This window comes from Suncus etruscus, chromosome 7 (genome assembly GCF_024139225.1).
Source record: "Suncus etruscus isolate mSunEtr1 chromosome 7, mSunEtr1.pri.cur, whole genome shotgun sequence".
In the NCBI taxonomy this organism is placed as follows: domain Eukaryota; kingdom Metazoa; phylum Chordata; class Mammalia; order Eulipotyphla; family Soricidae; genus Suncus; species Suncus etruscus.
The window spans coordinates 23,587,879-23,609,582 of record NC_064854.1 but is presented as its reverse complement, the minus strand read 5'-3'; the positions used below and the strand labels follow the sequence as shown (position 1 = coordinate 23,609,582).

At 39.9% G+C, this 21,704-nt stretch overlaps 1 protein-coding gene and 1 non-coding gene across 2 annotated transcripts in view; both read right to left on the bottom strand.

The window, feature by feature from the left end:
* Positions 1-354: 354 nt before the first annotated feature.
* MRC1 (mannose receptor C-type 1) overlaps positions 355-21,704 on the bottom strand; it is a 102,098-nt gene continuing 80,748 nt past the window's right edge. Inside the window, 9 exon segments of the mRNA XM_049777532.1 lie at positions 355-1,360; positions 3,401-3,442; positions 4,465-4,629; positions 5,579-5,692; positions 6,375-6,524; positions 8,560-8,725; positions 11,943-12,175; positions 16,769-16,871; positions 19,679-19,845. Of these exon segments, the coding sequence (XP_049633489.1) occupies positions 1,113-1,360; positions 3,401-3,442; positions 4,465-4,629; positions 5,579-5,692; positions 6,375-6,524; positions 8,560-8,725; positions 11,943-12,175; positions 16,769-16,871; positions 19,679-19,845 (1,388 nt within the window). The 3' untranslated portion in view covers positions 355-1,112.
* LOC126014864 (small Cajal body-specific RNA 21) lies at positions 11,629-11,738 on the bottom strand. The gene has a single exon (XR_007497829.1). It is a non-coding gene; the product is annotated as a small Cajal body-specific RNA 21 (non-coding RNA).

Sequence of the window (21,704 nt, the reverse complement as noted above, 5' to 3'; positions counted from 1 at the left end):
AGGTCAGGCTAAGCCAGGAGTCTGATACCCGTGAAGTGAGAATCTTTGAGAGCATTGCACAATGTACACAAAGAAAAGGGAACTTGTCAAAGTGACCAAAGAGCTGTTTAGAGGAGGAATTTCCAACGGCATTGATTGCTGAATGTTGAGTCTAGTCACTATGAAAAGTAGGGATCTGGAAGGTTGTGCCAGACATGTTGGGACATTTCTTTTATACATAGATCTCTAACAATGGATCTTTTCCAAAGAGTTTCAATCATTCCTCTACTAATCCTATAAGTTGTTTGAAGTGTAAAGTGTCAGGTTAATAGATAAATAAATCTCATCGAAAAGAAAACACACTTCTCCACATCACCAAAATACAAATGTATTAAAAAACAGACCCTGTCTTTAAAGGTGCATTTCACATGACCTATGTCCATCTAGCTAAGGCAAATTTACATGTTCACTTTACATCTTTTGCATTATTAATATACATGTAAGGGGAAGAAGATCACACTGGTAAGGTCCCTGCTGGGGAAAGGCAAACTCCTTCCCAGCTGCATTATCTTTTCTTCACATGCACAAATACAATTCTAATCATCAGAGGAAAAAACCTGAGAGGGATCTGAAGGAAATAAAGGATGCCATCTTAATGCCACGTAAGACTATTCATTCTGGATTGTTGAAACCCATCTTTTAAGAGTCCACTCAACAACTGCAAGTGCTTATTTCTTGGATTGCTTACACTCTTCAGGCAGTTTTGAGGAATGAGAGTCAAGAGGCTACCTTGTGGGCACTGTTAGGCTAGTGGTGTATTTTGTTGAAGTGATGGTCCACACTGCTGTAAGAGATTCTCTGAGAATCTTGCCAGGCTAGAAAAAGGAGCCATGCTTGGTTTTTCTCTTTAACTTAACACTTTGATGCTGGGACTGCAATTCGTGTTAATGAAAGCCGCATTGGAGAGTGAACCATCATGGTATGCATGGACATCAATGTACTCAGCAGAGGAATATTAAAAAAAAAAAAAAGGACAGAGTGTTTAAGGCAACAATTGCACTGAAATAAAAGACCTGAACCTCTGAGGGACAATGTTAGGGAACCCTAAATTACATCTTTCCCAAGTCTAAACACTAGATGACAGCGTGTTCGTTCTGTTCAATGTTGCTCATGAGATCTTTGGTATCGCTGGTTCCAGGGCTTGAACTGCTGTTGAAATAGAGTGTGTTCTCAAAAGTGTCCTCCCGGGGAATGTGGACGCGCCTTTTCTTGAGAAAGTAATATGCAACCAGGCCAGCCGCGATCACAATCAGGAGCACAACGATCACCACACCCGCTGTGCCGGAAGACCTTTTGGAAGGTTCCATCTTCTGTGGGTCAGCTGCAAACACACAGAATCAACCATAAGGGGGGAATATTTAGGGAAAGAGAATGGAGGAGTGTGATGAAGGAAAAGGGAACCTTCCTCGTGAGATGCCTTAAGACGTATGAATATTCTTTCAAGTGACATTTAGAAACAGGAAAAGCTGGACAGGAAAATGTTGAGTGCTGTGAAACAACAACGGTGATTTGAAATGTCACCATGATCATTTGGGAGTAAGGATATTTCACCAATCTTCTGATGTGGAGCTAGTTTTCAAACTTTTAAAGTATTTATTCTCGTTTAAAAATGGGGTTGGCTTGGGGCCGGAGAGATAGCATGGAGGTAAGGCGTTTGCCTTTCATGCAGGAGGTCATCGGTTCGAATCCCGGCGCCCCATATGGTCCCCTGTGCCTGCCAGGAGCAATTTCTGAGCCTGGAGCCAGGAATAACCCCTGAGCAATGCCAGGTGTGACCCAAAAACCAAAAAAAAAAAAAAAAAAAAAAAATGGGGTTGGCTTGATAGCAGTATAGGTCGGGTGTTTGCCTTGCACAGGATCGAACTGGGTTCAAACCCCAGCACAGTCTCCTGAGTTCTGTCAGGAGTGATCCATAAGTGTAGAGTCAAGATTAAACCTTAAGCACTGCCAAATGTGACCCAAACCCTCCCCCAGTGAAAAATTCAAAACTAAAAATAATGTCAGCCTTAACAAATGTAGGGTTGCTTACAAAAGTGCTATATAAAGAGGGATGTGGGGGTGAAAGGATGAGTCTATGGGTGTTTGGAGACACACATATATGAATAATGATGATGATCAAACACTTGAGAAAAAAATTTATGAAAAAGACAAAATAAAAGGTGTAGACTCCTAGATTTCATTAGTAAGGTATGACCATGAAATTAATAAGACAGGCAAACAAGAAATCTCACTTTCTTTTTGTTGGGGATTTTTTTTAAATTATGTTTGGGCCACACCCAGTGTTGCTCAGGACTTTCTCCTGGCTCTGTTCAGTGATTACTTCCTGTAGTGCTTGTGGATCAAACCAGGGTGGATGCATACAAGGCAAAGGCTTTTCCCATAATACTATCTCTTATGCTTTACCCTTAACACTCTCTCTTATGGCACTTAATTGGTGTTTTGTTTTGTTTTATTTTTGGGGGGTCACATCCAGCAGCACTCAGGGGTTCCTCCTGGCTCTACACTGAGAAATCGCTCCTGGCAGGCTTGGGGGACCATATGGGATGTCAGGATTCAAACCACCATCCTTCTGCATGCAAGGCAAATGCGCTACCTCGATGCTATCTCTCTGGCCCCTTAAGGGGTGTTTTGTTCAAGAAATCAAATGAGTGAAATATGATCAAGGTGGCGAGGTGGCGCTAGAGGTAAGGTGTCTGCCTTGCTAGCGCTAGCCAAGGATCAGGATCGCGGTTCGATCCCCCGGCATCCCATATGGTCCCCCCAAGCCAGGGGCAATTTCTGAGTCTTAGCCAGGAGTAACCCCTGAGCATCAAATGTGTGTAGCCTGAAAAACCAAAAAAAAAAAAGAAAAAAAAAAAAGAAAAGAAATATGATCAATTACTTAATGCAATTTTCTATGACGTTATATATTATTTTTAAAGATCTGTTTTTAAAAAGAAAAAAAAAACACCACAGGAATTCTCAGGGGTTATTCTGGGCTCTGTATTCAGGAACTACTTGTGATGATACTACACAGGATACCAGCTATAGAATAGACACCTTTACCCACTAAACTATCTCTCTAGCCCATGACCACAACAAATCTTGAGAAAGGTTTCTGCCATGCCTTTTAGAAGGCAACCCCCCCCTTTTTTTTTAACACAGCAACAAATGTCTTCATTACCTTGCATTGTAAAAAATACCAACCCAACTCCCAAGGTGTGCTCTTTTAGAGCTTTTATTCTTGGGCTGGTGGTGATACAATGGGAACATCTAGTGCAAGTTCTGACAATCCTACCAAGAAATAGGGGCACAGGAAGTAATTTTTACGATAAACAAAACAAGTGACTAGTTTATCAAGGGTGTGTCATAATGATCTTACCTTTGACTGTAGTTAATGTCTGAGTCGGCTCAACATCAACAACTGTTTGTAAAATAAAAAACAAATATAACATTGATCAATCCATCATGATTATATAGTTTATAGGATTTATAGATATGAAACATGGATTCTTCCACATTTGCTTTTGGTAATGAGCCCTAAGTGAGATAAAAGAGAGAGACCTTATGACAGATTCTTACTGCTCTCTGGATAGTTTAGTTACACAAAGATCTGAAAATGTGATGATGCTCTGAATTACATATAAGCCATATACAGTCACCTTCAAGATCTTCCCATAACAAGTGTATTCTAGGATGACAGTTTTGAAATGGTCCAAATGAAGGTAAATCAATATATCACCAGGTAAATGAATGAAGAGGTATATAAGACTCTCACAGCCTCAAAGTGTGATATCTCAGATTTGAGATTGAAAGATGGAAGGATGATACAATTCTGGAACAGTTAACATCTACTGGTGAGGCAGAGATGATTGATCTAATTTGTTTAACTGAATCTATTATCTAATTAACACCTGTACTTCTTGGGATGTATGTTATATAAAGAGGCAAGCCAAGTAAATTGACTCCAGCCCAAATTGGATCAGAGTACGGAAGTACAACATGAGCAATGCCCACCTCCTAATAAACACACTCTACCACACAGACTCAGAAGAAGACTTAGCTATTATTTCAATATTTATTCTGGAACTGATTCTGATGCTCCAGAATCCAGGATCCTCCTGGTTTGCCCAGGATGGTTGGTTCTCTCCTTTCCTCTTATGCTAGAGAACTTGTGGGCTGATTCTCCCAACAACATGCAACTGTAAGAACCAAGAATCAGGGAAATCCTATACTCAGTGTATCTATAGAGCAAAATCATTATCTTAGAGTGTTCTCTGCTCAGAGCTACAGAGAGCAACTAAGGGCTATGCCATCTCGATTTTCATTTTTATAAGAAGAACTTTTAAGGAATTTGTGATGACCTGAGAATCCCACCTTTGGGGCCTCAATATGAGAAAGAAACAGCCTGTGGATGGATGCGCCAGAGAACAAATTCTTACTTACTTTTGGGTCTTTTGCAAATAAACCCTTTATAGGAAGAACAGTGAATATTACTCCAGTATCCATTCTTTGCTACCAAAGTCGTGCAATCATTTCGATCACCAGAGGGATCTCCTGAGTTCCAGTTGACATAGGAAAGAGGAACGTTGTCTATCCAGAGCCACATTCCTGATAATCAGATAAAGGCAGTAAAAAGAGTTAAACATAATCTACCTTAGGGAATTGGGATGAAGCTCAATAGTAGAACATAATTGAAGTTCAATTCCCAGTACCACAAAAAAAAGGAGAAAGAATATGCAAAATTTATAAGTATACTATTTATTATACTGTAATTGATTCTTATTCATAGCCTGATTTTTTGTGTGGCTTTACACCCAATCAAACCAGTGGTGCTCATAATTTTTCCTGGCTCTAGGCTCAGTGATTACTCCTGGCAGTATTCTGGGTTCCATGTATGGTGCTAGGAATCAAGTCTGGGTTAGGGGCCAGAGCAATAGAATAGTGACCAGGGTGGTTGTCTTGCCTTAGCCAACCCAGGTTCAGTCCTAGCATCCCATATGGCCTCCTGAACTCTCCCAAAATGGTCCCTGAGCTCTAAGCCAAGAGTTAGCCTTGATCACAGCCAGAAGTGGCCCCCAAAATAAAAAAACAACAACAAAAGTACAAAGCTAGATCAGCTGCATATAAAGCAATTATGTACCTACTGTGCTATCTTTCCAACCCTCATAACCAGACTTCTAACAGGCAATAATATAATGACCAATTATGAGTGAGAAGGAAGTTGAAAATATATTTCTTTTATAACTTGAACTAAAATTGTGTTTCAAACTAGTATACACATATACTTATCTCTAGAGCTTCTTTGGGGGTAAAAGATAAGAAACATATTCCACACTCTCAAAACCAATATATCCTCAAAAGATATCCTCTTAATTAGAAACATTACAGATAGCATAGAAACCCATTTAAAATTTCAATTCTTATCTCATATAGATATATAAGCTTGGATATTCAAATTCTTTCCAAATTAATTATTATACATCAGGCTTCCTTGAACTAAAGCCTCATTTTACCTATAACACTTTAGTTGTTCAAGTGATCAGTCAGTCATAATTACCTTCCACATTTCTGTAAAATCCTATCCAAAAATTTGTTTTGCTCTGAAGCGGCTCAACGTGATATGACAGGAAATCTGCTTCTGCGGCATTTTCAATGGAAGCCAAAGTGGAACCTGCAGAGTATAAAAGAGCAAATATCATGAAGGTAACTTAAGTCACTGAAAATATTTCTAAAATAACAGTACTGATAGTAAGAGCAATAAAGAACATTCAAGCATCTTTCCTTGAAGAGAAGACTGCCAAAGAGTGGTCAGAATTTTTGTTTCCACTCTGAAAATCTTGAGTTTTTATATATTTGTAAAATTTAGTTAAAGGACTGTCATTTACAAAATTATTGATAGTTGAGTTGTAGTCATATCCTATTTCGGTGCCAATCCCACCACTGGTGTGGACTCTATCACCGATGTTCCTTTCCTCCATCTCCCTTCACAGCCCACCTCCAGCCCCAGCCCAAACTATCACTATGACAGGCACATCACAACGTTTAGAGGTGACGGCTTAGTCTGAAAATCAATCTTCGGTGAAGAGAAGAGGCAAATATGAGCACGTGATAGGTTATATGTTAAAGAAGGCTCCTGTCTCTGAGTTCAGGGATCATACTCCTGGCAGTGTTGGGGGACCAGGTGCATTGCAGGGGTCAGCCACATGCAAAGTGAACATCTTAACAACCCTGTTCTTTCTCTGTGGCTCAGAGGTGGTGACATCTTTCTGATGTTTCAGCTCATTCAGGGTCATTAGGAACACAAAGGTCACAAAAGTGACTACGAGTTAGCTAACAGGAATGAAGCCACTTACCCATTCGAAGACATTCCAGAGATGCCTGGCCCCAGTTCCTTGTGAACGATGACTCGATGTAGTAGCAGTGGCCATGGAAGGGGATCCAAGATGAGTGTTCTTTCTCAGGACACCTGCCAGGCAGCTGTGGGGGCTCAGTGGCTGGGGTCTCTATCAACAGGGAGATGTGCAAAATGAATGGTAGCCTGGGGTTGCCAGAACACTAAGAACACTATTTTATCTGCAAAGGGAAAAATATCACCCCCTAGTATTCTTCTTTTAAAGGTTCTAATCATAATTATATGAACCTGTCCTGTTTAATATTAGATTTTCTTCCTTACTTCTTTTCTCTTCATTCCTCCCTCTCTCTCCATTCCTTTCTTCCCTCCTTCTTTCTTTCCTTTCCCCCTCCCTTTCCTTCTTTCTTCCCTCCTTCTTTCTCTCCTTCCTACCTTCCACTCTTTCCTCTTTTCATTCCCCTTCCTTCATTTCCTTCTTCCTTTCCCCTTCCTTCTTTTACTTTCACTCCTTCCTTCCTTCCTTTGTTCCTTTCTTTCCCTTTCCTTCTTTTACTTTCCTTCCTTTCTTTCCTCCTTCCTTTCTTACCCTTTCTTTCCCTCTTTACTTCCTTCCTACCTTTCATTATTTTCTCTTTTTTTTTGGGGGGGGGGTTGGGCCACACCCGGCGGTGCTCAGGGGTTACTCTTGGCTGTCTGCTCAGAAATAGCTCCTGGCAGGCACGGGGGACCATATGGGACACCGGGATTCGAACCAACCACCTTTGGTCCTGAATCGGCTGCTTGCAAGGCAAATGCCGCTGTCCTATCTCTCCGGGCCCCTTTCTCTTTTCTTTTCCCTTATTTCCTTTCCTCCTTCCTTCCCCCTTCCTTCTTTTCCTTTCCCTCCTTCTTTCCTTTCCTCCTTCCTTTCTTACCCCTTCTTTTTCTATTTTTCTCCTTTCTTTCTTACCCCTTCTTTTTCTATTTCCCTCCTTCCCTCCTTCCTTCTCTCCTTCCTTCCCTCCCTCCTTCCTTCCTTCCTTCTTTTGCTCACTCCATCCTTACTTTTCTTCCTTTCTTCCTTCTTTCCCTCCTTCTTTTTCTCTCTTCATCATTCCTTCCCCTTTCTTTCTTCTTTTTCTTTTCCTCCCTCCAGCCTTCCTTCCATCCCTTCCTCCTTCCTTTTCTCCTTTCTTTCCTCCCTCCCTCAATCCTTCCTTCCTTCCCTCCCCTTCCTTTCTCTTTCCTTCCTTCCTTCTTTCGTTCCTTCCTTCCTTCTTTCCATCCTTCTTCCCTCCCTCCTTCCCTTCTCTTTTCTGTTTTATTTTCAGTGTATTTAAATAGAATCACAAGGGACCAGAACAATAGTCTAGCAGGTAGGGCATTTTCCTTGCATGTAGTCAACTCAGTTTTGAGCCAGGGCATCTCATATGCTTCCCAGAACCTGCCAGGAGTGATTTCTGAGTGAAGAGCCAGCAGAAAACCCCTGAGCACCACCACATGTGACCCAAAAACCAAAACAAAAGAAAACAAAAAATAAATAAAATGACTATAATGTAGTGACAAAGCATCACATTTTAATGAAGAATGTATACCTCTAAGATATTTATAAGCAGTTCCCAAAAGTCACCTTAAAGTAATTAGCAAATGGAATACCCTTTCTTTTGCTTCTTTTCTGAGATCCTAACCTTTCTAAACCTTTCCCAGCTATGAATAGCATCTGGACAATAACTAAATGCTAACGTCAGGATTTTAAATTTGACCAATGCCCAATTCTCAGGCTGGATTCTAGAAGACTATCACTAATACCACTGATTAATAAATTCATATGTCCATTTGGATCAAATTCTGATAGAAAGATAATGTTGATATCAAAAGGCATCTTTATATCCTGTGAAACTTGCTATCATTGATTCAGAATCTCATCTCATTAATAAAAACTCAAAGATTTATTAATAGTTAAAAAATTCTAGCAAAGAAAAAATTTTCTATGTGCACTACTTTAATCTTTGTATATTCATTTATTATCATGTCTGTCTTTTGTGAGTTGACCACGGTATATCTTATTTTCAGCTACCAACACATATGATGTATGATGATAGTCACTAGCCAGATATATTCACTTATTGAGACTTTCAAGTCCTATGATGTGTGTGTGTGTGTGTGTGTGTGTGTGTGTGTGTGTGTGTGTGTGTGAATTCAATTACCGCTTGATCTTTTGCAGAGGTAATGTAAGCTTTCATTGCAATGCTTCGTCTTCCAGTAGCCATCGACATCCAGGTAAACACAGGCTGATTTCAGTTTGGGTTCATCAACAGCCCAATTAGTGTACCTCAGTTTCCACATATCAGTCCAAACATATTCATTTTGGGTCTGCAAGAACCAAGCAGCCATTAGCAGAGAGCCTTGTCTCATTGAGACAAGACCTAAAGGATCAATTGAGGAGCCCCCCAAAATCTGTGAATCAAATGAACAGAACAAATAATTTCTTATCAAAGGAAGTTTAAAGAAAACAGGCTTTATTTTAATGCTTATGAAGAGGAAGCTTCCCCTGCAATGCTCAAGGGACCCGTGGACCACTCATGATGCTAATCAGCAAACAATCCAGATGTAAAGAAATTAACAAACCCCCCCAAAGTCACCCCAAAATAATTAGCAAAGGAAATAGCCTTCTCCAAAACATTCTGCTCCTTTTCTGAGATCCTAACCTCTCTAAATCTTGCCCAGCTATGAATGGCTTGGACAATAACAATATGCTAGTGTCAAAATTTTAAACTTGATCAATGTCCTATTCTCCGGTTAGATTCTAGGAGTGTATTAGTAATATCACTGACTGTTGAATGTATTTCTATAGGATCAGTATCTTCTGGGACCGACCATACAATAGCATATAGATCCAGTCTTTCAAGGCAGTCACCAAGGTCACCACAAAGGTGCAAGGGTAACCCACGAGGTACTGGGGAGGTTAGGCTATGGGAAAGAATTGGTACCAGGGATCAGAATTAGAATCTTGTCAATGGAAGGCATGAACTTTAGTTCTTTGAGTCCCTTGCCTATCTCCTCCACTCAATAGTAGTCTTTCTTTACAAAACACTGGCTGAACCAGAAAGATAGGACAGGGTTAAGGTGCTTATCATTTTTTAAAATAATTTCTTATTTAAACAACGTGATTACAAACATAATTGTAGTTTTGTCTCAGTCATAACAAGAACACCCCCCTTCACTGTACAACCTTCCCATCACCAATACCCCCATCTCTTCCCTTCCTATCCTCCGCTTGTATTTGAGACAGGCTTTCTACATCCCTCACTCACTGACATTGTTATGATAGTTCTCAGCATAGTTATTTCTCTAACTGCACTCACCACTCTTGGTGGTGAGCTTCATATCTTGAGCCAGTCCTTCTGGCCCCTCATCTCTGGGAATTATTTCAATGTCTTTAATTTTTCTTAAAACCCATAGATGAGTGAGACTATTCTGTGACTTGCCCTCTCTTCCTCTGACTAATTGTACTCAGCACAATAGATTCCATGTACACCCATGTATAGGAAAATTTCATTACTTCATCTCTCTTGATGGCTGCATAATATTCCATTGTGTATATGTACCACAGTTTCTTTAGCCATTTATCTGTTGAAGGGCAACTTAGTTGTTTCCAGAATCTGGCTATAGTGCTGCAATGAATATAGGTGTGAGGAAGGGATTTTTGTATTGTATTTTTGTGTTCCTAGGGTATATCCCTAGGAGTGGTATAGCTTGGTCAAATGGGAGCTCTAAGGTGCTTGTCTTGCATATGGTGATCAACCTGGTTTTAACTTTCAGCATCACACATGGTCTCCTTATCACCACCAGACATGATCCCTGAGTACAGAGCCAAGAGTAAGCCTGAGTACTGTTAGGTGAGGCCCAATCCCTTCTCCAAATTAAATCATGTACAAACTAATTGAAAACATTGAAAGTAGTACTTATGCATGCTATCTTTTTAGTGATCTAAAAGAGATTTTACAGGTTAATTCCAAAGTATGGAGGATATTTAACACTTATCAGAGATAACTAAACTTTTAAATAACTCAAACAATGGGCAGTACTATTGAATTTGCCAAGCCAATTATGAAGGAGCCAATGACCAAATCAAAAGCACATGCCATTTCAAATAAAGTTGTATGTTGTTCTACCATGGTCATTCAGGGAATGCTTATATAATAATTAACTCCATTGAGGTAAGGAAGATAGTCGAATTGTTTTAATTATAAATGTTGGTTATAGTGGAGAGCTACTTCATGTTTCTTTAAGAAAAAGTTTATTATTTTAAACTCCTAAGAGAATTGTGTCTATGTCTGTGAGAAGGAAACAAGATGACTATCAAATGAATTACTATCAGTGAACACAGACATAGAAAATTTGTTGCCTAACCTAAAGTCACAGAAATAACTATGGAATTGCTGAGATTAAAATAGCCACTTCTCTGCTTAGTCAACACACAATGTACAAAGTGTGTGTGTGTTTTTTATCTCTGAATCATGGCATCAGAAATTCTACAACATCTTGCTTTTCCATTTTTTTTTCCTTTTTCCTCTTCCTGATATTCTTCCCTTAAGTTCTACCATCCTAGACTATTCCTGAACATTATCCACTTTTATATAAGAAGCTCTCTTGGTCCTCTTTCCTAGCCCACTAGTCCCTTTTCTTTTGTCTTGTGGCACCTTGCCTATATCTCACTTTGACACTTTCAATATAATCTATTAATTACTTGTTCACATATTTCTAGTACTAAGAAACTTGCTAGTTGACTGTATAGGCGAATTAATAGATGAATGGAGAGATACCAATAAGAAAATATCAGAGAAGATAGACTTTAAGAATACTTTGCCTAGCCCTTTGCATTCTGTGCTTCATCCCTTACCCCATGCTTCTCAGTTAATCTCCTTTTTTCTAATATAACATCTACTGACAATGAAGCATTTCTCACACATGGATAGAAATTCCATAACTTCAAAACCAAAACAACTCTATAATGACTTGTCACAAATAAAGTATTCATGACCTACAACTAAGCCCCAGACCTACATCCTTAATATTCCCCTAGGCATGATTACAATCTGACTTTAGATAGAGGTGACAAAACTATTTAGATGCAGAAATAATTTTAATATTCAAAATAATCGGACAGAAAATATATGCTAGATAAGTCTCAGCTGAATTTCTTTTTTTTTTTTCCCATCAGTCATATTTTCATCCTTTTCATCAGCTCCTCTGCCCGGTAATCATGACCAGGTAAATGTATGGCAGGGATAGCCCAGGTGAGGCTTCTTTCTTAACAACCTCTCCCATTTGGCAGAAAGTCCAGCCTCTTTGCTCTAGGCTCGTCTGAGGGGAGGTGGAGTCAGCTGAATTTCTGACATTCATCACTAGATAGCTCAACATCTTAGGCATTAGTTCCTTGAAAGATTGGGTCCAATTCATATAGAATCAGTGAAATCATCTAGAAAGCTTCCCACATACCCCAAACTTTCAAGTAAATAAACAGAAAAAAAAAAGCATTTTGTTAAAACTGATGGGTACTGTAAAGCCACACACTTCCATTTCTTACCAGGTTACTGTTCAGGGCGATCCAGACAGGCTCAGAAAGAGACTGTATTTGCATCCAAGCAAAGGCATTGCTGTAGGCATCTAGTATGCTGGCTATAAGGGAACTTTGAGATTTGCAATTATCATCTGCTTCATGCCACTGCTTCTTAAATTTGCTGACTGAATAGCTACTTTTACCAAGTTTAATAAAGCCATCTGTTGGGGCTGTGGTTGAAGTAGTTGTAATGGAAGGGTCTGGAAAAAATAGATAATCTTTATTAAAATATCAATTATTAAATATAAAAGAAAAAAGAATGATCAATTATTACTTGAATACCATCAGTCCCTGACTCTCCTGTATATCTTTACATCACAAAAATTTGATATAAATAGCATTACCTCAAGCCACAGAGGTTTAAAATATTTTTCATAACCCCCATAAGCACACAGAAAACAAAGCTCAATTTTGACATTAGTATGACCAGATTTCTAAATGATACCAAAAGATTTGTGAATGTATTGTATGTAGTATCTGGATGAAAGAAAATTCATAAATAATCCCATTTATTAGTTTTCAAAATAATAGACCGTTTTTCATTCTGTTATTGTTGATTTTTCAATCTTGACTGGATTTCAAGGCCAAAAATAATCTTTGTACATTTCCTCTCATCCCTCATCTGTCCTATTCGATTCATGATCTTCACATCTATTTGTATTTCTTTTTTTTTTTTTTTTTATATTTTTTTTTTTGCATAATTTTTTTTTATTTAAACACCTTGATTACATACATGATTGTGTTTGGGTTTCAGTCATAAAAGGAACACCACCCATCACCAGTGCAACATTCCCATCACCCAAGTCCCAAATCTCCCTCCTCCCCACCCAACCCCCGCCTGTACCCTAAACAGGCTCTACATTTCCCTCATACATTCTCAATATTAGGACAGTTCAAAATGTAGTTATTTCTCTAACTAAACTCATCACTCTTTGTGGTGAGCTTCCTGAGGTGAGCTGGAACTTCCAGCTCTTTTCTCTTTTGTGTCTGAAAATTATTATTACCAGGGTGTCTTTCATTTTTCTTAAAACCCATAGATGAGTGAGACCATTATTTGTATTTCTTTGACTCCATCTGTAAAACCCCTTTAAGGAAGGTCTTAAACTATGGGATGTAAACATACACCAGACCAAGGTTCATTTAGCCTTTATCTGAGGATTAAGCTTCACTCTTATCAATGAGACTGTGTCTTTCATCCAGACCTCATACCCCAATCTCATTCACTCATGGGCTGAAACCCAAGTAAGTCGGGTTACTTTCACCTTAATCTTTCCTCTTTCACCTTCTAATCTTTGCTCCTTTAACTCCTGGGATGGGTTTCCAATCTCTGCTTTTGGTCCACACATACTGTGAGCCACTGACAGAAAGGTCTATAGAAGACAGAAATGAAGTCGAGTCTTCTGTCTGTTCTTTGGAGCTCAAGAGCTAAAAATACCTTCATATTCTTTTCCAGTGCTGGGGGTAGATAAGTGAAGGTGGGGGATAAAATGTCAGAGACCAAACCTACTGCCTTGCACATACCATACTGCCTTGCACATACCAGCCTCAGCACTGGAGTTTGTGTGTGTGTGTGTGTGTGTGTGTGTGTGTGTGTGTGTGTGTGCTTGAACTCCTTTATAAACTGTCCTGAAGAAGCAGAGGAGAAGGTACAGGGTTTTGAGAACATGCCTGGCATGCTTCTGACCCCAGATCAGCTTTTAAATGAGTTTTTAAAAACTAAAGGACATTTCATGTGGCATCAACAACATATGAAATAAAGTCCAGGAAAACTGATATGTATACATGTTTTCTTTTCTTTTTCTTTTTTGTTTGTTTTGGGGCCACACCCAGTGCTCAGGGATTACTTCTTGCTCTCCCCCTCAGAAATTACTCCTGGCAAGCTCAGGCAGAAGACCATATAAAATGCCAGGAATCAAACCTGGGTCTGTTCCGATTTGGCCACATGCAAGGCAAATGCCCTAGTGCTGTTGCTATCTGTCCGGCCAATGTATACATGTTTTCTATAGCCACACTCCCTTGTCTATTTATTGTCTATTATTGTCTGTAATCACAACAGAGTTGAATCTTTGTGATGAAGAGTGGCTGAGTGGAAAAGCCAAAAAATATTCGCAATCTATCTTTTTATAAAAGAAACTCTCAAATCCTGGTCTAGGGTTGCGGATTATTTATTTTCCTTACCAGTTCAGTCTGGCCAGTTCCCTGAACTGACCAATTCAATTCAGCTCTTACCTTGTTAGGTCACTTCCCAACTACCAAGCTTAGCTTTGATTAAGTCTCATGAAGTGAGCGCTTCACTTCAACAAGAGCAACCACCTTATTTTCTTCACCCTGGCATTACTGCCCCCTTGTGTTGGTAGAAAATCAACTAAACGAAGAGATCTAGGCCAGGATACTTGAAAGGTTCCATCTGGCAGACATTGAACTGTCTTATCAATTCCCAGCTCGGAGCGATCTGGGTTTGGCTTCACATCAATGGAAACCATGGGCCAACTAAAAGTTACAATAAATAAATAAAGCTTGAAGCACAACTACATAAAAGGCTTCATAGAAGAAGGAAAACTATAGGAAATTTAGCTCATCTCTCCACTTGCTGGCTTGTGAATACTCAGAAAAAAAAACCATGAAGAAAGATTAAATATGGTTAAGTCATTTTTAGGACATTATACTGTTTACTATTTAAGTTACTTGATTTTTAAAGTTTTTATTTTATTCCTATATATTCATATTGTACTCATTTGTTTTTATTCAACATACTGATATGTATTCACATTTTATGCATTTATGAATATATAAAGAAAATAGTTTTTCAAGCTATCTAGTGCATAGTGTTAAAATATTTTAAGATATGGGAAAAATTAGGAGGAAAATTGCTCTTAATCTAATCTTCTAAAAATAATTTATAGGTACAAATTTTCTTTATAATAGATTAAAATCACAATATATAATAAAAATTACATTTATTTAATAAATACATAAATACACATAGATATTGAGGTAGTTGTAAAATGAGGCAAAATACAGTAAGTAATCTACCTTTGAATTTGAGGATTTGAATTTGAGGATATTTCTACTTGTTGCTCTTGACTCCTGCTGGTGCTAGGGATCAAACCTGGGCCCTGATAATACAAAGCCTTCACTCTAGGACACTGAGCCATCTCCCTGCCTCTGACCCTGTTCTTGCATAGGCAGAACAGGCTTTCATCTGCCCTGATGGAACTTTCTCTTAGGTTTCACTAAAAACTAATACATGCCCAACTATAATCTTGACTCTCAATATGCTCAATCTGTTTTGTTTTCTTTGCAGGAGGAGAACAAAGAAGAAGAAAAAAAGGAAGAAGAAGAGGAGGAAGAAGAAAAGAGGAGACAATGAATGTACTAAAACACAAAACACAGAACAAACACTGGGCACAGGAGCTGGTTTGTACCAAATGAGTCCAACTGAGATCTTCCTACTTGAAGGAGAAATAAAGGAAAAAATAGGAAAAGGAAGGAAGGGAGGAAGGAAGGAAGGAAGGAAGGAAGGAAGGAAGGAAGGAAGGAAGGAAGGAAGGAAGGAAGGGAGGGAGGGAGGGAGGAGGGAGGGAGGGAGGGATGGAAGGAAGGAAGAAAAGAAGGAAAGAAAAAGGAAGGAAGGGAGGAAGGAAGGAAGGAAGGAAGGGAGGGAGGAAGGAAGGAAGGAAGGAAGGGAGGAAGGGAGGAAGGGAGGGAGGAAGGGAGGAAGGGAGGAAGGAAGGAAGGAAGGAAGGAAGGAAGGAAGGAAGGAAGGGAGGAGGAAGGGAGGAAGGGAGGAAGGACGGAAGGAGGGAGGGAGGAAGGAAGGAAGGAAGGAAGGAAGGAAGGAAGGAAGGAAGGAAGGAAGGAAGGAAGGAAGGAAGGAAGGAAGGAAGGAAGGAGAAGACTAAGATCCAAAATATCTAACAATGGGAAGAAGACATTTCAAATTCACATTGAGTCTGCAGAAAACTCTAGCAATGTCTGAATGTCTGAAAGGGCACAAATATGAATCAATTAGAATAAACCGCACTCTTTTCCTGCAGTGGGTTCAAGTGAGATCAATCATACCTATTGATGTGCTTTTGAGATCCTGTTCATACACAGTTACAAAATTATTTGTGATTGAGTTTCAGTCATTGTTGCCCAATACCCTTCACCAGTGTACATTTCCTGTTACCAATAATCCCAGTTACCCTTTCTCTCTTCTCTCTCTCTCTCTCTCTCTCTCTCTCTCTCTCTCTCTCTCTCTCTCTCTCTCTCTCTCTCTCTCTCTCTCTCTCTCTCTCTCTCTCCCTCTTAGACATGATAATTTGTTATATTGTTACTGAAAGGGTATCATGCACATCAGTTTCCCTCTTTTCAACACCCAGGTCTTGTCCAGAGTGGTCGTTTTCAACTCTCATTATCATAGTGGCCCCTTCTTTAGAGACTGGTCATTTTCAAAATAAGAGTTTGTATGTTTTCAAAGCAATTTCAGATTCAGAGAGAAACTGAGGAGGCAGCTTTTAAAAGTATGTCTTTAAAGCCTCCAGCTTCACATCAGTTAAATAAAGAAATTATTATTAAAATAAAAAAGGGACAAAAGTGGTAGCACAGTGGTAGGGTGTTTGCCTTGCACGCAGCTGACCCAGGACAGTCACAGGTTCATTCCCTGGCATCCCATATGATTCACTCGAGCCTGACAGGAGCAATTTCGGACCACAGAGCCAGGAGTAATCCCTGAGTGCTGCCATGTGTGGACCCTCGAACAATAAACAAACAAACAAACAAATAAATAAGTGCATGTGGGCAGAACTTACCGGTAGGCGCCTGGCATACGTAGCCTTGCAGAGTGTCACAATCATCATCCATCCACTTTCCTGCGTCCCTTGCAGTGTCCCCAATAATAACCACACAGTCTACCTGTATATTCATCGAGAAAGACAAAACTTGTGTGAAGGGCAACCATTAAAGTGAATTTCTGAAGAGGGTCATAATGATCCCTTCTCTCATCAAAGGTCAGTAGTGTCCCAATTCATTCCACAGCACAACCAGTTCCTCCTTGCTCATTATGCAGGTCCTTACCTCGAGCTGATGCTGTCTTCATTGGAAACCAGTAACCTTTGGTAGGTACACGGGGAAGAAAAGGCAGAGAAACTTTCCTCCTGGGCCTTCCATTTCATCATAGCTATAGTCCTCTTAGCCTCCCTGCCTCCAGCCTCATGATCCCATGAGTCTCAATTTGTTCTCTACTTGTCTGCAGGTCCCTCCATCGCTCTTCCTGGCTCCCATTTTCCTGATTGGGGTCTCTGCTCTACTCTACCAAGCCAGGACACAACAGGGATGTTTCAGCCTCAAAGTGTAAATGGAAACTTCTCTTAATTCTCTCTCTTGGGCCAGCCATGAAAAAAATGACAACACGGGATGCTCATTTTCATTCCATATTTCTGAAATACACATTTATATTTGGACAGGTGGTAAGCAAAGTGTAGTAAATTCAACCAAAATTGTGTGTTTGTTTTTGCTAGAGACTGAGATTACAAATGTTTTGTGTTCATTTGAATTGCCATTCCTGTTATATTTTAGTTTCTGAAAGGAAAACACTTGAATGGTACTGAACTTGTTTTCACTTTTACCTTGCCTTACCCTGAAAGTATTTCTAAGCCACCTCACTTTACCCTATTCTAACTTCATGTCTTAAAATTTCAGTTCTATCAGTAAAGATTTCAGAAAATTCAACAAATTTCTCTACAGAAACAAAGACTCACGCATCACCAACATGTATCCTTTTGCTCAAAGTCATCAAATTACCCCTAAGATGGTGTATTGATCACATATTATTTACTTTCTTTTTGGTGTCTATTCAAGTCATTATTCTGTTGCATTATCTGATGTCTGAACTCTCACCTTGGGCATTTAAGTTTCTCTAAATTACTCTTTCTGAAGCTAACTTCTGAACTAAAAGTTCTGTAGAGTGGGACCAGAAAGATAGTACAAGGTCATGTAGCTAACCTGGATTTAATGCCCAGTATCCCAGGGGATTCCCCGAGTCCTACCAGCAGTGTTCACTGATCACAGAGCCAGGAGCAAGCCCTGAACACTGCTGGGTGTAGCCAAGACAAAAAGGAGGAGGAATAGCCAAGGTTCTAGCCTCCTTCCCAAACTTTGCTCATTACCCCAAAATATGGACCATGGCATCCTATATCTCCTGGCTGGAATAAAGAGCCACTAGTAGTTGCTATAGCTCTTCCACAATGGTCTGAGGTCTCCACAAAGCTATGCTTGCTGACTGGTCATCACTCCCTCTCAGAACTTCCTACCTGCAAGTATCACACTGCTTTAGAACTAAGCCTGTCATTGTATGCCTTATTCCCTACTTCCCTCCTTCCTTCCCTCCTTCTTTCTCCCTTTCTTCCTTTCTTTTCCTTTTTTCTTCCTTTCATTTTTCTTCCCTCCTTTCTTTTGTCCTTTTCTTCCTTCCTTTTTACTTTTTTCTTCCTTCCTTTATTTTTTCTTCCTTCCTTCCTTTTTACTTTTTTCTTCCTTCCTTTCTTTTTTCCTTTTTTCTACCTTCCTTCTTTCCTTATTTCCTTTCTTTCCTCCCTCCCCTCTCATTCCCTCCCTCCTTCCTTTCCTTCCTCACCCTCCCTGCTTCCCTCCATCTCTCATTCTTTCCTTCCTTCCTTCCTTCTTCCTTCCTTCCTTCCTTTTTTGCCTCCTTTTCTTTCCTCCCTCCCTCCCTCCCTCCCTCCCTCCCTCCCCTCCCTCCCTCCCCTCCCTCCCTCTCCCTCCCTCCCTCCCTCCCTCCCTTCCTTCCTTCCTTCCTTCCTTCCTTCCTTCCTTCCTTCCTTCCTTCTTTCCTTCCTCCTTCCTTCCTTCCTTCCTTTTTTGCCTCCTTTTCTTTCCTCCCTTTCTTCCTTTCTCCCCTTCAGTTTCTGTTTCATTAAAGAGGCCAGCCCCCCCCCTCCGCCCCAACCACCTATAGTATTCAAAGGAAACAAATTCAGGGACTCAACAGCCAAGGTATATACTCTCCCTCCTGGAGCATTGTCCCTAAAAACCCCACACTTTTCTCATATAAAATATATGATCTCATGGAATTAAAATCTTTAAGTTAAGCTCACTATCTTCCAGATCCCTGTGTACCTTATAGTGCCTAGTGTTTAATATTGACTGGATGATGGTTCCGTGAGGTAACACTGGTCAAAGAAAGAAGATGACTTCGAAGTAGGGAAGATTTGTGGGTTGATAGACCAAATCTCTTAGGCAAGTGCTCAGCATGTCATGAGCATTCTACAAATGTTGGCTCAGTGCTGATTAGACAGACCCTGCAGACAGAATATCTGTAGAAGCAGAGGCAGCCTGCAGCTCTTCATCCTAAACACTACAAGAGCTTCCAGAATTTAGGAGCATCTCAGATATGAAGTCACTAAGGATGGATCCCTTATTACAGGCCTAATGGAATGATGAACTCCTGACTACACACCTATCTCAGCTGGGAGATGAATTTCCTCTGTTCCACAGCACAGTGTTCCTAGCAGAAGGCACAGCCCTTCCCCAAGACTGCCGGATGCAGTAAAAACACATGTAAAAACAAACAAACAAAAAAAAAAAAAACAGCAAAAATCTGTAAGCCGAATGATTGATTTTTTTTTTTTTTTGGTCACAGAAAGTCAAGCATGAATTTAATGAATTAAAGCTGATGGAAGCCAGCTCTGAGAGATACTTACATCTTCAAATGAATGGCTGCTCCTCCGGCCCCCTGGATACCCTTTTCCCCAGTTTGTGTAGTGAACCCCTTTCCCATCTGTCCATAAGAAGGTGTTCTCGGAATTGATATCATTCATTCCAATCCAGACATTAAATTTGGAGCCCGTCATGTGATACGTAATAAATGCTGCAAAAAAATTCATAATAACAGCTTAAACTTGAGGAATGGGGGTACAGTGTGGGGCAGGATAGTAATTCTAAATATCTTCATTTTCAAATACTAAACCTGTACTCAAAGTCTGTAGTCTGAATTAAGAGCCCTTACACAAAAACAAACAGATTATAATATCTACTTCATGTTACTTCTTCATCTTTGGTCTTTGAAAAGTTTTTACTGTAAAGACCTAGTTTAGATCCTTGCAGACAATGGGATCAGTGGGGCCCTGCCCAGACATAAGGATGCTCTGGGTGGGAGAGAAGGAAGGAGGTTGATATCTAGACCCTACCCACTCTCCCATCTTGGCAGAACAGGGGCACTTTCCTCACTTTCATACAGTGGTTCTACAGGTGATCAATTTCTAGAAATAATGTAATCTGATGATAAAAACTAAGAGAAAATGGAAGAGAGGGCACTAGGAACCACTTTTCTCACCTGTAACCTGTATTACAAAGTAGTAGTCATTAAAACATCATGATATTGGAACAAAGACAGACCCCCAGATCAATAGAATAGACTTGAGTATTTTGAGACTGACCCGTAGGTATACAATGAATTAATCTTTGATAAAGGTGCAACAAACACAAAGTGGAGCAAGGAAAGCCTCGTCTACAAATGGTGTTGGGAAAACTGGTCAACTACATGCAAAAAATTCACTCAGACCTCTCCTTAAAACCATGTGCAAAGGTTAAATCAAAATGGATTAAAGACCTGAAATCATTAGATACATAGAAGAAAATGTAGGCAGAACTCTCCATGACTTCAAATCTAAAGGCATTCAAAGATGAAACACCACTGGGCAAGCGAGTGGAAGCAAAAACAAACAAATGGGACTACATCAAACACAGAATCTTCTGTACCTCAATAGAAATAAATGACTAGAACACAAGGCCACCCACAAAATGGGAGAAACTATTCACCCAAAACCCATCACATAAGGGGCTAATATCTAAAATATACAAAGTTCTGATTGAACTTTACAAGAAAATAACATCTAAACCAGGGATCTCAAACTCAATTTACCTGGGGGCCGCATGAGGCAAAGTTGGGGTAATCCTTGAGTGCAAAGTCAGTAGTAAGCCTTGAACATTGAGGGGGGTGTGACCCAAACAACTAAGACAAAACAAAACAAAGAAAGATTCCTCTAGGGCAGGGCCACAAAATGTTGTACAGAGGGCCGTTTGCACCTGCAGGCTGCGAGATTGAGACCCCTGATCTAAACCCATCAAAAACTGGGGAAAAGAAATGAACATACATTTACTCAAAAGAAGAAATACCAAAGGCCCAAAGGCACATAAAAATGATCCTCATCACTAATCATCACAGAGATGCAAATCAAACCAACAATCAGATATCATCTCACACCATACAGACCAATACATATCACGAAAGGGGGAAAAAAAAAGGAACAATTGATGCTGGCATGGATGCAGAGAGAAAAGGACTCTCATTCACTGGTGGTGGGAATGCAGATTACTCCAGCCTTTTTGGAAAAGAATATGGACAATCCTCAAAAAGCTAGAAATTGAACTTCCATATGACCCCACAATATCACTCCTAGGATATAACCCAGGAACTCAAAAGCAAAATGCCCTTTGCACTTCTATGTTCAGCACAGCATTATTTACAATAGCCAGAATCTGAAAACAACCCAGGTACCCTACAACAGAAATTGTGTAAAGAAATTGTGGTACATCTACACAGTGGAATACTATGCAGCTACTAGGAAAAATGATATCACGAAATCTGCCTATACATGATTGGACATGAATACTATTATGCTGAGTGAAATGAGTCAGAGGGAAAGGGACAGACTATAATAATCTCAC